Genomic DNA, 17,033 nt, shown 5'->3' on the forward strand with positions numbered 1-17,033 from the left:
ACTGCTGCTGCTGAAGAAATAGTCACAGAGTTTGAGAAAACCATCGTCCAGTACGAGGAGGAGATCGATCGTCAGCGCAGACTGCTGGAAAACATCTGGAAAGCAGAGATACCGTTAGGCATGACAGGTATGTAAACAGACAGGTGTATCTTAATGTGTAAGATACAGCAGCAACTGACTTAACTTTAGATTACTCTGGAGTTTAGAAACACAAGCTGGAACTGGGAGCTAACAAAGACCTCTCATACATACACTGGACAGGCTAGCATGCTAAGGGGGGCTAACCAACACAGCTAAGCTACCCGAAAGCTATCAGACTAACGAGACAACAGGCCATGTATTTTATTTTTTGGAGATCCTGACGGAAAAATTGCTTAGTAGAAACTTAAAATTTCACTTTAATACGTGAGCAACTTGTACTGTGGAACCAACTGACAGAATAACCCTCTTTCAGAAAGATCATGCAGAATGTGCAGTTTATTGTAGTGAAAGATGTGATAGGAGCAAAAAAGCAAAAGTGGCTTGGACTTCAGTGGGTTTAGCTCCAGTATATTTGCTGAGATGTGTTTTTCCCTGTCCTCAGATGAGTACCCTTTTTGCTGCTTCTTGTCCTGTTGTCCTCCAGATCTCCCAAAGCAACATGTCTGTAAGGACAATGTTCTCCCTGACCAGGAGCTCTGTAACCATGAGATTAACTCCAGTCTGGACCAGGAGGAGTCAGAGCCTCCACATATTAAAGAGGAGCAGGAGGAATTCTGCACTGGTTTGGACCAGGAGGAGTCAGAGCCTCGCCTGATCAAAGAGGAACAGGAAGAATTCGGCACCAGTTTGGACCAGGATGACCCAGAGCTTCTACAAATTAAAGAGGAACAGGAGGAAATCTGCACCAGTCAGGAGGAAGAGCAGCTTAGCATTAAGCAGGAAACTGATACCTTTATGGTGACTATTACTTATGAAGAAAGTGACCACAGTGAACAAGAATCAAAGAGTGACCAAGTAATCTCTCAAAACTGTTCAGTAGTTGAGAGCTCACTTCAGGACGGAAGTGAGTGCGTAGACTTAGGATCAACTCCACATGTGGAGCGTAAGCGAAAGAAGAGACATCACGGAAGCAGCAGTAACAATAACTCTCCTATGCCAGAAAGTACCAGTAATACTGACACAGAGGAAATGTCTGGAAAATGTGATGTTTGTGGTATCGTCTTTGAGGATACATTCCAAATGAAGAAACATCACAGAATCCACACAGGTGGGAAGCCATATGCCTGTAAAACATGTGGGATAAGTTTCAGTTTTAGCTCTCAGCTAAAAACTCACATGATAATCCACACAGGTGAGAAGCCATTTTCTTGCAAGACATGTGGGAAAAGTTTCAGTCTAAGTTGTAATTTGTTGCGACACATGAGAACTCACACAGGTGAAAAGCCGTATTTGTGCAAAACATGTGGGAAAAGTTTCAGTCAGCGTGGTCATTTATTGTCCCACATGAGAATTCACACGGGTGAAAAACCATATTCTTGCAAAATTTGTGGGAAAAGTCTGAGTCGTAGCCATGATTTATTGTCCCACATGAGAACACACACGGGTGAGAAGCCTTATTTTTGTGAGACATGTGGTAGAAATTTCAGTCAGCGCTGTAGTTTGTTGGCTCACATGAGAACTCACACAGGTGAGAAGCCGTATTCTTGTGAAACGTGTGGGAAAAGTTTCAGTCGACGTGGTCATTTAACCGTCCACATCAGAACGCACACAGGTGAGAAGCCGTACTCTTGCAACACATGTGGGAGAAGTTTCTGTCAGCGTCGTGATTTAATGTATCACATCAGAACGCACACAGGCGAGAAGCCGTATTCTTGCAACACGTGGGAAGAATTTCAGTCAACATCGTGATTTATTGTACCACATGAGAACTCATGCAGGTGAAAAGCTGTGTTCCTATGAAACGTGTGAGAAAAGTTTCAGTCGGTGTGGTAGTTTGTTGCACCACATGTGAACTCACACAGGCGACAAGCTGCAGTCCAGAAACATCTGTGGAAACCAAGTTTAAAAAGCAGAATCTGTCCAAGTTGAAAGCAGATCTTTCAGTTTTTTCAGTGCCTTACGACCACTTCAGCAGTGATCCTGGGAGTTAATTGTTAATTGCATGTCATACTGGTGAGACATGGAGCTAATCAAATCTATCAAACAGTCCAGTGGATATGTGGTGCCTCTCTTAGGAGCACAGTGCATTTACAAGGGAAAGATAAGTGGAGATGTCTTATACATACACTACTGTTCAGAAGTTTGGGGTCACCCAGACAATTTCCTGTTTTCCATGAAAACTCCCACTTTTATCCATGTGCTAACATAACTGCACAAGGGTTTTCTAATCATCAATGAGCCTTTCAACACCATTAGCTAACACAATGTAGCATTAGAACACAGGAGTGATGGTTGCTGGAAATGTTCCTCTGTACCTCTATGGAGATATTCCATTAAAAATCAGCTGTTTCCAGCTACAATAGTCATTTACCACATTAACAATGTCTACACTGGATTTCTGATTCTTTTTATTTTATTTTCATTGAAAAAACTGATTCTTTCAAATATGAGGACATTTCTAAGTGACCCCAAGCTTTTGAACACTAGTGTACATGGTTATCAAGTTAAATTTAGACTTTTAAAGAATTTGTAATATTGGAGGAATGGAGAGTAGCAACAGCTGGATGTGTTTTTATGCCCAAAAAAATGGCCTAAAAACACATTGACTCTCATACAGGTCATTTTTGAACCACTTATGGAAGATTTTAGGGTCCAATCACTGGAGCATCGAAGGGTTAAATCTGATGTATTTCTGTGGTGGTTCCCTGTAAGAGTTTTGTCTAAAGAGAACAACAAAAAGGAATTAAATTAATTTCCTGTGCATTAAATCAACAAATCTGACTGAACATATGAGTTGCATTTAAGGAGAACATTTCACCTTTTTCAAAATAATTAACTGCAACAGCAGCTTTCAATAAGACGATTCAGTTTAAAAGTGCAATTTGCAGAGACTTCAGTTCCTTCAGAAAAGTTTGTACAAATCAGATGACACTGAATTGTAGTGCAGTATATATTGTAGTATATTTAGTCCTGTTTAGAAACACAGATTGTTCACTTCCTTCAGTAATTATTTTGTAGTTAATTGCTCATAAAGTATTGATGATGATTGAATGTGTGATTGATGAATATTCAACCACAGCAGTCGTACTTTAAGTGGCCTCATCAGATGATACCTAATTCTACCAATATTGGTGGCCTCAAAAGTTGGTGAAATGTCAACCAAAAAAGATATTTTTAGTTTAAAAATATGGAAACATCCATATAATTACACTTGAAGTTGGGATTAGTGTCAACTAATAATACCAGTTCTGTCGGGCTTTTAGCACACCGTTGATGTCCAGTTTCATTTGTCTTGATCTTATACCCATGAAGTGTTTCAATAAACACGACATTAACTCTGATGTGTGTTGGATTATCATCAGTTTCTCTGGTCAGTGTTCATTTTAACTGGATGTGTGGGAACATTTGATGAATCAAAATTAACCCTCATAAGTTGTTAAATTCTGCATGAAGACAGCGTGGAAACAAATTGTAACTTTGCACACAAATAGACCCCAATGTACATCAGCTTTGTGGTTCTATGAATGACTCCTCATCACAATTTTGGCCAGATAGCAAAAAATGCAACCTTGGCTTACCACACTTACCACATATGAAATTCTACTAATGTTGTAGTCTGAAAAGTTGGTTGAAAGACTCAAGTTTTTAAAGAAAATATGGGAACATACATGTATATACACTTGGAAGAACTTTCTGGGGCCCTATTTCCACCCTCATTTGAATATTTCACACCTTTTTTTTCCCATTATCAGGGGAAATACATTAAAAAAACTGGCCTCATCTGGAGCAATTTGGTCATTTGGATTTTCTGTATATCATAAACATTAAAGATGCCTTTACTATCAATGTACATGAAAATACAATGGAATTCTGTTGTCAGTGGCATCATGAGTCGCAGTGGACACCGTTGAGGAAATGTTGCACCCGGATAAACAGAAAATATGAATATATATAGAAGTTTAAAAAAAAATAAAATAAAAGTACATAATTGCTTTTATGAGTCGTAGTTCAGCTAAACTTGTTCTGCTCAAACCATCCATATGGGAGCAGTTCTATAAATACATTCTTGGTAAATGGCTACTTATAGTATCTGAATATATTTACTCAGGTATTGTAAGATAATTGTCCTAATATCATCCAGATCACATTGAGATTACACAAACAAGACATTTTTAGCACTGCAATTAAAAAAAAGATCCATTTAGATGATTTTGTACTTGTAGCTTTACTTTTAAAACATCGATACGTTATTGTATTACACAGGTAGACATTAGACTTTGTAGTTAAATTGTAACCTATAAATTGAATTTATAAATCATGATGGGAAAGAAAGAAAGAAAGAAAGAAAGAAGCTGAGGACATAATTAAAACGTTAACTGTGTTTCTGCCGGAACTTCACAGTGTGACACCCGATGCGGAAGTAAATAATGGAACGCCTTCGGCAGCGTTAGTTTTCCTGATGTGTAGAAGTTTTTACAGACTGATGTGTTGTCTCATCACAGATGAATATTTCTTCAGATGAAATAAAGATGAGCTCAGTCCAGAATCTGAGAGAGTTGATCAACCAGCGACTAACTGCTGCTGCTGAAGAAATATTCACAGAGTTTGAGAAAACCATCGTCCAGTACGAGGAGGAGATCGATCGTCAGCGCAGACTGCTGGAAAACATCTGGAAAACCGAAACACACACACCAGGTATGTTCAGCTAGACTTCGCAACAGAAACTGACTTAACGTTTAGATTACTACGCGGTTAGAAACATGAGGGAGCAAATGAAGACAACCGGATAGGTTAGCATGCTAAGGGAGCTAACGAAGCTAATGCTACCTGACGGCTGATAAGCTAACAGGACAACAGACCACGTATTTGTGGCGTTTGGAGTTCCTGGAAGAAGACTTGGTCAGGAGGTTACACGGCGTCATCAACTCACAGATGAACAAAACTGTTAACATGAACTGTCGGATTCTGTTATTGTGAGAAAAACAAACAAATGAAGAAAGTCTTGTCTTGGACACAGCAGCAGGATCCAAACTGTGCAGTTCACTCACATCAGATGATTTCATTAATTATATTCAGCTTCTGGTGTGTCATTGTGATCAGCTTTACTCAAACACGTCTACTGCACAGCAAACAGAATAGATTTACAGTGAAATCACTGGGAACTCAATGGTCGCGTTAAGATGAATGCAGCATCATCAGGGCTTTCGAGATGTTTGTATTTTCAGCACAAGCCCCCTTTAAAGGTCCCCTTCAGAAACAAAATGTAGTTTGTGATTTGTTTTTTTTTTGGGGTGTTTCAAGTGGATTATTGCAGGGAGTGTATGGTATTTACAGCAGTGTCATTACTGCAATAATGGAAGGTCACTTCAGTAAAAATACAATAAATAAATAAATAAAAACTAGGCAACACTCAGCCTAATAAAATCACACTTTACCATCCTCTCACTATGACATTAATGTCAGTGTTTCCTGAGCCATCAACTGAATGCCAGAAATGCAGTGATTCATAATGGGAATCTTAGTGTTATCTGGCTATTTAGACAGATTTAATTTGCAACATCAGGCTCTGAACTTTCCACAAGAACGATTAAGGTAAATTATATTTAGTTTTCTGTGTAAAACAAATAAGATCACGTTCATTTAATTACTGAAATTTTCATGTTTCTGTCTTACTCTGATCAATGCACTTCTACAGAAAGCAATGTATGTAATTCTTACTGAAAATACAGTCAGTCTACAATTCTACAGCTTCATTCAGCAGATGCTTTTATCCATAGCGACGTACAACTACAAGTAGATACAACACAAGCAAGGATCTAGTCAGGAGAAACAACCTGGATAAGTGCCATAGAATAAGTTGAAGTGTCATAGGACCTTGGTGTATACAGTCCTGCAGTGCAGGAGGTAACTGCACTGCCTATGGACAGGTAAAGCAATCCAAGAAAAAATCCCCATGTATGATGTCTGCAGTATGATCTATGAGCCCTGGCCTCATTGGACAAGAGGACACCTTCCTCTCAAATCCCACTTTGAGCCCTGGATGTCCTCCGTGTGTGACAGTCAGGCTTTTATGGTCCATTACATGTTTTCAATCTATTCCACAGTGATAAATCAGTCAGCTCAGTTAAAACTAGACTGTATTAGCTCAGCTAAATGTTTTTCCTGGAGGAACTGTGCACCAGTCAGGAGGAAGAGCAGGTTTCTACTAAGCAGTCCATGGTTGCTATTAGTTGGGTCCTGCTGGTCATAGACCCCAGGGTGGACTCAGAAGTTGCTGGAGGAATTACATATCTCATTGGGCCTGGGAATGCCACGATATCCCCCCAGAAGGACTTGGAAAATTAGGGAAAGAGACATCTGGAATGCCCTGCTTAGCCTGCTGCCACAGACACTTGACTGTAGTTAAGAGGAAGATGGTGAGGGCATGTTTTTCCATCACCTCATTAGTAACTTTTTTTTTTCTTGTGTCCCTTTGTTTTTCCAGATCTCCCACAGCAACATGTCCGTCAAAAGGAGGACCAGCAGCTCTGTAACCAGGAGAGAAACTCCAGTCTGGACCATGAGTACCCAGAGCCTCCACAGATTAAAGAGGAACAGGAGAAAGTCTTGACCAGTCGGGGGCCAGATCAGTTTGTGCTGAAGCAGAGGACTGATATGTTGACTCAGTGCACATCCAAATGTAAAGAGTTTTCCAGAGAAATATTTGGTGTCTTTGAAAAAACACTCATCCACTATGAGGAAGAGGTTGATTGTCAGCGCAGACTGTTGGATGCCTTCTGGAAACCCAAAATACAGTTAGACAGAATAGGTATGTCAAATTATAGTAATGCCAGTGAAATCTAAATATGACTGGTGTAGCTCTACGCTTAACTAACCTTAAGATTTTTATTTTTAGGTAATGTTGGCAAATTTAATGCAAAACCATGCATATTTTATTTAGTGGGTAATACCCGTGATGCAGTGTCCACAATGTTCAACTCGAAAATGTTAATTTAAATACAGTATGTATGAGAAAACAAAGCAATCTTACCTCTATCTTCAGATGATTTTAGCTGTAATTTGTGGTTTGACGTAACTACTTGACTGACAATTAGCACTGATTACAAGTGGAAAGTTGCTCCCTGATTGTTTTGTACGCTGACCTTTGGTAACGAGAGGAAAGAGCTGAGAGTCACTTATACTGGTGTATCCAAATAATGTGTACATTACATCCCAAATTTGTACATGGGAAATTTAACTCACTTATTTTAGTAACATTTAAACTTTGTAAAGCTATGCTTTTGTTTACAATGAGAAAATTATTGGCTGCAATGTGTAGTTTTCTGTAATGATATTAGTATCCTTTTTCTTTTGTTTGTTTATTCCTGCAGATGTACAACAGCAGTGTAGGGAGAAGGAGGTTCTCGCTGACCAGCTGCTTTGTTACCAAGAGAGGAACCACAGTCTGCAACAGAAGAACCCAGAGGCTCCACGAATTGAAGAGAACCAGGAGAAACTCTACACCAGTCTGACCCAGGCAGATCCAGAACCTCAACAGATTGAACAGCAGCAGGAGAAACTCTGCAGCAGTCGGGACCAGGAGGACCCAGAGCCTCCACAGATGAAAGAGGAACAGGAGGAGCTCTGCACCAGTCTGAACCATGCAGAACTAGAACCCCAAATGATTAAACAGGATGAGGAGAAACTCTGCACCAGTCAAGAGATACAGCAACTTGTGCTGAAGCAGGAAACTGATACCTTTAGAATGACTTCCACTCATGAGGAAAGCGACCACCGTGAGCTGGACCCAAACAGTAACCAGCTCCTCTTTTACAACTTTCCCGTAACTGAGAGCCCAGAATGCCAATTTCAAGAACATCACAGACCCCACACGGGTGTGAAGCCATATGCCTGTAAAACATGTGGGAAAACTTTCAGTCGACGTGATCATTTATTGTCCCACACGAGAACGCACACAGGTGAGAAACCATATTCTTGTGAAACATGTGGGAAAAGTTTCACTCAGAGTGGTAATTTGTTGTATCACATAAAAACTCACACAGGTGAGAAGCCATATTCTTGCAACACATGTGGGAAAAGTTTCAGTCTAAGTAGTCGTTTGACTGTTCACTTAAGAAGTCATACAGGTGAGAAGCCTTATTCTTGTGAAACATGCGGGAAAAGTTTCACGCAACGCAGTCGTTTGTTGCACCACATGAGAACTCACACAGGTGAGAAGCCTTATCCTTGTGAAACATGCGGGAAAAGTTTCACCCAACGTGGTTGTTTGTTGCACCACATCAGAACTCACACGGGGGAAAAGCCGTTTTTTTGCAACACGTGTGAAAAAAGTTTCAGTCGACGTGAACATTTATTATCTCACATGAGGACTCACACAGGGGAAAAGGCATATTCTTGTAAAGCTTGTGGTAAAGCTTTTACTCAGCACTGTCATTTGTTGCGCCACATGAGGACTCACACAGGTGAAAAGCCCTATTCTTGTGAAACTTGTGGGAATAGTTTTAGTCAGCGTGGTCATTTGACTGTCCACATGAGAATTCACACAGATGACAAATTGTATTCGTGTGAGACGTGTGGGAAAAGGTTCAATCAACGTGGTAATTTATTCTACCACATGATGACGCACACGGGGGAGAAGCCTTACCCCTGCCACGCATGTGGAGAAAGATTTAAATACGCATCGTCACTGAAAAATCATATGAAAACTCACGCAGGTAAAAAATTGTAATCTGGAAACATCTGTGGAAACCAGACTTGAAAAAACATGTAAGAATTTGTTCAGGTTCAAAGTTGTTCAGTTTCAAAGTTGATCTTTCTGATTCAAAGTGCCTTTTAACTTTACTGTAATACTCATTCTGTGAGTTTATTGGATATCACATTGTGGAAGATGGATCTGGTGAAATCTGTCAAACTGTCCAATGGATACATGCTGACTCTTACAGAAGAACATTACATTTGCAAAAGAAAAACAATGGAAGGTGTCTTATACTGATGAGGAAGGACTTAGTAATTCGTTTTACTTTAGTTATCAGTTTCTAATATATTTGAGAGCACATTATAGTAACTTACACAAGTTTTTTGTTTGTTTTTTTAATTATTTTTTAAAATGTTATGCTCATCAGTGAGTTAAATAGTTGAAGTCCTGTTCATCTTATTTAAATTTGCTGCATGTCTTTGGATGGTTCTTTGTAAATTTGTTTGTATACAGATCAAAAAAAGAAACAAAACCGGATTCCTGCACAGTAACATCTGACAGCAATCGTAAATGAATTTCAAAGATAGTGTTTCAGTTCAATTTAACATTTCCACATGCAGAGCCTTCATGTCTCCATGTTTCCTTCAGAAAAGCTTCCTCAGATCAGACAACACTGTTGTAGCACAATTGAAATTTAGCTTTGTAGCTGCCGTACTAATGACAAAAATTCAACCAGCACAAAGACACAGTGATTTCTCTCTTGTCTGATAATAAAATATTGACGACACAAAACTTTGACATTGTTATTGGGATGTGTGATCATTTTTTAACTCCAAACTTTTGTATTTTGTTGTCACTTGCAGTTTTTTTCTGATTAAAAAAATAAACAACAAAATGTTCATTTTGACACAATCATTTTCATCTTTTTTTAAACCCTTTGATACGTGGTGTAGGTCAGGAGATACCTGTTTTCCATTGGATTTGGGTCACTTTGGACCCATATTGTGTGTCACAGGTTTAAAGTTGTCACAGTGTTTCTTAGTGTGTCAGTGTGTTTTTAATGTTCTATGACTATGAAGGTTTTAGTGTTGTAACAGACTCTGACTTTAGAGAAAAGTGAGATCACATGTAGGTTTATATTTGTCAGCATTTGCCTGTGTGATAACATTAAATAGTTTTAATGGCAGAGATGTATCATAACGGTATCATGGGATCCTTCTTCAGATATGTTGAAATTAAGTTAAAATTTAAAATTTAAAAAATTAAATTGTTAAAATTTGTCCATATGTTGGCAAGTGTCAACATGAAGACAACATAGAAACAAAGTGTAACCTTACACATTTAATGATGATATATAAACTCATATGCACATGAGCTTTAGTGGTCCTACAAATGAGTAAAAATCGCCTTTTGACAAAATAACAAAACACTGCAACCTTAATCTATCTTACTCTCCACACATAAAATTCTACTTCAATCAAAAGAAAGAAACAATTTTTATTTAGATTTGTCTCTGTAGCCTTGCTGTTGTTCTGAATCTCTTCATGTGAATATTTGGATGGAAAAAGATGAACCTGAATCTGTGAACTCAGTGTTTCTGCCGGAGCTTCACAGTGTGACACCTGGCGGAAGTAAACAATGAAAAGGCGCCTCCAGTTTTCCTGATGTGTGGACTGAGCTGGAGGACAGTTGTTTTGTCGTGTCTCAGAGGAATATTTGATCAGATGAAGTAACGATGAGTTCAGTCCAGAATCTGAGAGAGTTGATCAACCAGCGACTAACTGCTGCTGCTGAAGAAATATTCACAGAGTTTGAGAAAACCATCGTCCAGTACGAGGAGGAGATCGATCGTCAGGGCAGACTGCTGGATAACATCTGGAAACATGAAACACACACATCGGGTATGTAAAGCTAGACTTCGTAATGCATAAAACTTTCGATCACTGCAGAGTTTAGAAACATGAGATGCAACCGGGAGCTAAGGAAGACAACACAAACTTACAGGTTAGCATGCCGAAGCTAACGCTGCCTGAAAGCTGATAAGCTAACAGGACAACAGACAACGTGTTGGTGGTGTTTGGAGTTCCTGGAAGAAGATTTGGTCAGGGGGTTACACAGCAGTTGTGTTAAAGATCGGGGAAGTCTTCCCCTCATAATCACGTTATTTTCAGGTATTTAAAGAGGATTATTGCAGGGGGTTGTAATACTAACAGACTAACAGACATTACTGCAAGATCGGAACATCCTAGTGACTTAAGTTAAAAAAAACAGACAAACAGTTGGCCTAATAATAAACTCACAGTTTATTATTCTCAGTCTTTAAGTCACTGCAGATTCTTCAGTTGGTTCTGTACACAGTAACATCAGTGTTTCCTGAACCATCAATTCAATGAAAATAAGAGAGTAGTCCACCACTGCAGTGTTTTTTGTTTGGTATAGATCTACATATTTCAGAGGAATTATCGACCATGGGAACCTCACAGAGCTTCATGAAGGTAAACCTTTGTGTGTGTGTGTGTGTTTTTTTTTTTTTTTTTTTTAATCATTTAAAAAGTTTCAACAGACAAATTTCCAAAATGTGGGGAATCTTGGTGCTGGCTGGCTGTTCAGACAGATTTAATTTGTGACATCAGTCTGAGTTTTACCAAAACAGCTGAAGTGAATGGAAGTTCGATTTAAGTGCAACAAATAGTGTCATATTCATCAGTCTTTCTTTTGGTTTTCTTAACAAGGCACAGGTACAGAATGAAGTGTCTACAGTTGTTACTGGAACTGCTTACAAATTAACCCATAGTCCCTACTTATGCTGTCTGGAGTATCATCTATGATCCTTCCCTCTCAGGTCCACATTCAATATGAGCGTCCTCCTTGTGTGACAGTCAGGCTTGTGATGGTGTCTTATATGGTAATGCTCCACTTTCAATCTTTTCCACAGTGAATACTAACCTGAAGATTGGCTTGATGAATTTATATCAAAAGTCTTATGGCACAGAAAGTCAGAAATATGGAAGATAGATGTTTTGCCCAAATCACTCAGCCCAAGTTAACTCGAGAATGTATATAGGTCAAATGTGTGTTTTTTGTGGTTGCATTTCTTTTGAGGTTTTTTGGGCACCTCCAGCAGGGAGTAGACCCAGAATTTCCTGGAGGGACTACATATTTCAGCAGGCCTGGGAATGTCTCGCTATCTTCCAGAAGGGCCTGAAAAACTGACACAGACAGGGACATCAGCAATGTTATGCTTACCCTGCTGCCACAGACACCAGATGCTGGATAGTAAGAAGAAGATGGATGAATTAATGAATGTATGTTTCCCATTCATCTTCTGAATAACTGGTTTCTTCTGTCTCTTTATCTCTTCAGATGTCCCACAACAATATGTCTGTGAAAAGGAAGATATTCTTGCTAATGAGCCATGCTGTAGCCAGGACAGAAACTCTGGTCTGGACCAGGAGAACTCAGGGCCCATACAGATTAAAGAGGAACAGGAGGAACTCTGCACCAGTCTGGACCAGGAGGTGAAACAGGAACAGGAGAAACTCTGCACCAGTCTGGACCAGGAAGTGAAACAGGAGAAACTCTGCACCAGTGTGGGCCAGGAGTACCCAGAGCCTCCACAGATGAAAGAGAAACAGGAGGAACTCTACACCAATCAGGAGGGAGTGCAGCTAGTGCTGAAAGAAGAGACTGACATGCTGGTTCAGTGCAAGTCCAAATGTAAAGAGTTATCTGGAGAAATATTTTCCATCTTTGAAAAAACACTCGTCCATTACGAGGGAGAGATTGATCATCAGCGCAGATTGTTGAGTATCATATGGAAACCTGATATAAAGTTACACAAAATAGGTATGTAAAACTTTACCGTAATGGTCTTAATTAAATACCAAATGAATCTGACTCATGTGTGAGCCTAATCAGGGCTTTACATTACATTGTTATTTAGGATCACAAATTGAACTTGCAGACAGCTGCAATAAATAGCATTACCACATTTCTTTTCTAAATTGTAAACATGTAACATTAAACCTACAGGGGGCCAAATCTGGTGGGTGGGGAGCAGTGATTGTGCTGTTGTGACCAAAATACCTGTTCATAATCATCACGGTGTGACTGGGTGCACACAGCAAAAGACCATATTAGATGCTTTCATGACTCAGTTCAGTACATTTATGCTAAACATTCTTTCTAAGACTCCTCTGGATGTTACAATAGAACTCTGACCTGCTGGGTAAAATTCAAAATGAGCAGATAGTTTTCAAAAAACAAATAATGTGTCAGTTTCGACATATGATATGCTGTTTTTGTGTTTTCCAAATACATACTGAGGTTAATCGGTGATTCAGAATTGTCCATCAGTGTGGTTGGTTGTCTGTCTTTCTACGTGTGGCCCTGCAATAGACTGACCATCTGTCCAGGGTCTCCCCTGGCTTTGCCATAAGTTAGCTGGGATAGAGTCCAGCCCCTCTGCCGCCACCCTAGTGAGGATTAAGCAGATAATAATAGAGTGTAGATAATGGATGGATGGATGATTGTAAGTGGTGTTACAGAGGGATGCTTCTTCTGTTTCAGCATTAGTCTTTGCTGTGTGCAGGCAGCAGCGTTGTGTCACAGCCTGTATCTCTGCTAGATTACAGAGAGAGAAACATTATGTTCTGTCTTCAATTTAAATATTGGATTTACTGTTGGTAAACTACAGCTGATTTGAGCTGTAGTTTACAGTCATTGTAAAACTGCTCCCCTAATGTTTTGTACAGTGAGCTTTGCTCATAAGAGTGTCAGAAGTCGAGAGTCACTCACACTGGTGCACACAAGTACTTTGTCATATTTGCTCGTTGTAAATTCAACTCATGATAGTACCATTTTCACTCTGTAGAGTCCTGCTACTGGTGAAAATGAGAGTATATTTGCTCAGATATGTAATTTTTCTGTCACCACTTAATTATAACCTTTTTTTATTCCTCTAGATCTCCTACAGCAACATGTCTGTACAGAGCAGGTGACTCTTGCTGACCAGCTGCCCTGTAACCAGGAGAGGAGCTCCAGTCTGGACCAAGAGGATCCAGACCCTCCACAGATTAAAGAGGAAGATGAAGACCTCTGGACCAGTATGGACCAGGAGGACCCAGAGTCCCCACAGATTAAAGAGGAACAGGAGGACCTCTGCAACCTAATGGACGGAGAGCAGCTTGTACTGAAGGTGGAGACTGATATCTTTATGGTTACTCCTAACTATAAGGAAAGTGACCACAGAGAACTAAACCAAAACAGTGACCAGCTCCTCTCTCACAACTCTCCTGTAGCTGAGAGGCCAGATAACGAACAAAACCAACATATAAACTCTGGATCGATTAAAAATGCAGAGTCGAAGGCAAAGAAGACACATCACAATAACAGTAGTCATAATAACGATATAAACAACTCTTCATTGTCAGGAAGTCAGTATGATACTGGAACAGGTAAAAAGTGTGTAGAATGTGATGTTTGTGGAAAAGCTTTTAAGGATAGGTCCCAGTTGAACAGACATTACAAAATCCACACAGGTGTGAAGCCATATGCTTGCAGCACTTGTGGGAAAAGGTTCTATGAGATATCATCAATGAGACGTCACGAAAGAATCCACACGGGTGAGAAGCTGTATCCCTGCAAAATATGTAGGAAAAAATTTAGTACAAACTCTCACCTGAAGGTGCACTTGAGAATTCACACGGGTGAGAAACGGTATTCTTGCGAATTGTGTGGCAAAAGTTTCAGGCAAAGTAGTGGTTTAAAGGTTCACATGAGAACTCACACAGGGGAGAAGAAGCATTCTTGCAAAATATGTGGGAAAAAATTCGGTCAAAATAGTCACGTGATTGTCCACATGAGAACTCACACGGGTGAGAAGTTGTATTTCTGCGAAATCTGTGGGAAAAGTTTCAGTCAGAGTAGTCATTTGATCGTCCACATGAAAACTCACACAGCGAAGTCCAAGTCCAGAAAGAGGTGGAAAAATTCTATGGGATACCATGCTTGAAGAAATATGTAAGAATTTCTGCAGGTTGCCAGTAGAGCTTTTAGATTTAAAGACTTAGTTCATGATTGGAACTCTCCCTTGAAGTCAGTTTGTGTACCAATTCTAATGATCACTGGATCTCCTTCGCTGTGTCAAAATTACAACATTCAGCTGGTCGAACAAGTAATGATGGTTGTTGATGCTGAATACTGTCTTCCAAGTGTTTCAGTTTGTCAGAAGTTGATGTTGACAGTCAGACCCTGTGGATTTCTACACTGCCTGTCCAACAATAAAGTCACCACCTGGATTTAACTAAGCATGTCGGAAAGTCTTCTATGTTTCTGTTACTTTATTGTGAAACTATTTTGGTTATGATGTCACTTCCTTTCTAAGTCTCTTCTGTACTGAGAGCAATAGTATGTGTCTGCAGAGCCAGAGGCTGCACCTACAGGGCTGCACCTACAGGGCTGCACCTACAAGGTTGTTGTTGCTTAATGTCCTTGACAGACAGATCATTTCAACATGCTTTTACTATCTGGTGAAGGGTTAATTAAGATGCTGCTTGTAGTTAATTATCATCACCTGGACCTGGGCTGCCAAAATCTGGCTAGGACTCAATTAAACAAATGATCAAACAAGCTAAGCGTTGGTTTTACAGCAGCAGTCACTGTATAAAAGTGGTCGTCTGTGCTACTTAATGACGAGCTCAAACATAGCTTGTTTCTCAGTTTAGCAGGTTAACAGCTTTGCTCTGCAAATAAAAACAGCAGAAATGTTTACAAGTTAAACAATAAAATGCTGTAAACCAAACATTTGTGTTTTATAAAGTTAAACTAATAAAACGATTCCCAGTTAGTACTCACATGGTATCGTCGTCCATCATGGTGATAAATGCTGCTACTTCGTTTAGCATCAACATAATGGGAAACACGAACAACGGGGCACGAGAAGAAGTTGGCGGCCCTTAAATTGGGGTCCTATCAGTGTGTTGCTGAAAGTGCAGCCTCCAGCTGTGTAGAAGAACTTACAGGGTTAAAATGAACGGAGAATTCTTCCTGAATAGGCCTTTTGTATTGTAAGTATATTTTGAGTGAAATTATCAATTTAAAATGTAAATTGTGCACTTTAGTGATCATCTATTGTGGTAGGTGACGCTGTCTATAAAAAGTGCTCTAAACTTAAAGGAAATGTACAGCCCTGTAGCTGCAGCCCTGTAGCTGCAGCCCTGTAGCTGCAGCCCTGTAGCTGCAGCCCTGTATGTGCAGCCCTGTAGATGCAGCCCTGTAGCTGCAGCCCTGTATGTGCAGCCCTGTAGCTGCAGCCCTGTATGTGCAGCCCTGTATGTGCAGCCCTGTAGCTGCAGCCCTGTAGCTGCAGCCCTGTATGTGCAGCCCTGTAGCTGCAGCCCTGTATGTGCAGCCCTGTAGCTGCAGCCCTGTAGCTGCAGCCCTGTATGTGCAGCCCTGTAGCTGCAGCCCTGTATGTGCAGCCCTGTAGATGCAGCCCTGTAGATGCAGCCCTGTAGCTGCAGCCCTGTATGTGCAGCCCTGTAGCTGCAGCCCTGTAGCTGCAGCCCTGTAGCTGCAGCCCTGTATGTACAGCCCTGTAGCTGCAGCCCTGTATGTGCAGCCCTGTAGCTGCAGCCCTGTAGCTGCAGCCCTGTAGCTGCAGCCCTGTATGTGCAGCCCTGTAGCTGCAGCCTTGTATGTGCAGCCCTGTAGCTGCAGCCCTGTAGCTGCAGCCCTGTAGAGTGTTCTTGGAAACACTCTCCGTGACCTTCTCCCTAACCGGAGCTCTGTCGATAGTAGCTATCAGACCAGAAACATCCCTTCAGAGCGTCCCACTCTTAACACAAAGCTAATAAGTAAGAGTCTTCCATTGGATAATTACTGCAGTGATGAATATGTTTCAGCTGCAACAACTTATTTAACTCTAGCTGATGCAGCAAGTAGCTTCTCGTTTCTTAAACAACCATGTTGGAAGACATATCCTGTGGTCATAAAAAGGATGTTAATCCTTCTCAGTAGGGTAAAATTATTGGTCTGCATCAAGCACAGAAAGCAACTAAGTAGACTTCTGAAACTACTAAAATTGGGTTAAGAACCGTCCAACGTGTCACTAGAACCTGGAAGGATAGTGAAGAACCATCATGTTTGAGGAAGAAATGTGGTCTGATGAATCCAGATTTGCCCTGTTCCAAAGGAT

At 40.4% G+C, this 17,033-nt stretch overlaps 2 protein-coding genes across 4 annotated transcripts; both read left to right on the top strand.

Annotated features, from left to right (window-relative positions):
• The first annotated feature begins 4,553 nt into the window (after positions 1–4,553).
• On the top strand, positions 4,554–9,748 carry LOC111580486 (zinc finger protein ZFP2-like). Of its 2 annotated transcripts, none has more exons than XM_023288245.3 (3): positions 4,554–4,836; positions 6,626–6,949; positions 7,512–9,748. In XM_023288245.3, exons 1-3 carry the CDS (start codon positions 4,644–4,646, stop codon positions 8,867–8,869), a joined length of 1,875 nt encoding a protein of 624 aa, XP_023144013.2. In that variant the 5' UTR covers positions 4,554–4,643; the 3' UTR covers positions 8,870–9,748. The 2 variants fall into 2 exon arrangements, with proteins under 2 accessions (XP_023144013.2, XP_023144014.2); XM_023288246.3 differs by having other exon boundaries at positions 6,626–6,820.
• A 720-nt stretch (positions 9,749–10,468) lies between these two features.
• LOC111580489 (zinc finger and SCAN domain-containing protein 31-like) lies at positions 10,469–15,144 on the top strand. 2 transcript variants are annotated; one of them, XM_023288249.3, is made up of 3 exons: positions 10,469–10,737; positions 12,200–12,682; positions 13,801–15,144. In XM_023288249.3, exons 1-3 carry the CDS (start codon positions 10,572–10,574, stop codon positions 14,847–14,849), a joined length of 1,698 nt encoding a protein of 565 aa, XP_023144017.2. In that variant the 5' UTR covers positions 10,469–10,571; the 3' UTR covers positions 14,850–15,144. The 2 variants fall into 2 exon arrangements, with proteins under 2 accessions (XP_023144017.2, XP_054870483.1); XM_055014508.1 differs by lacking the exon at positions 10,469–10,737 and adding an exon at positions 10,749–12,112.
• Positions 15,145–17,033: the final 1,889 nt, after the last annotated feature.

The sequence above is a fragment of the Amphiprion ocellaris genome, chromosome 10 (genome assembly GCF_022539595.1).
Source record: "Amphiprion ocellaris isolate individual 3 ecotype Okinawa chromosome 10, ASM2253959v1, whole genome shotgun sequence".
NCBI classification, from domain to species: Eukaryota; Metazoa; Chordata; class Actinopteri; family Pomacentridae; genus Amphiprion; species Amphiprion ocellaris.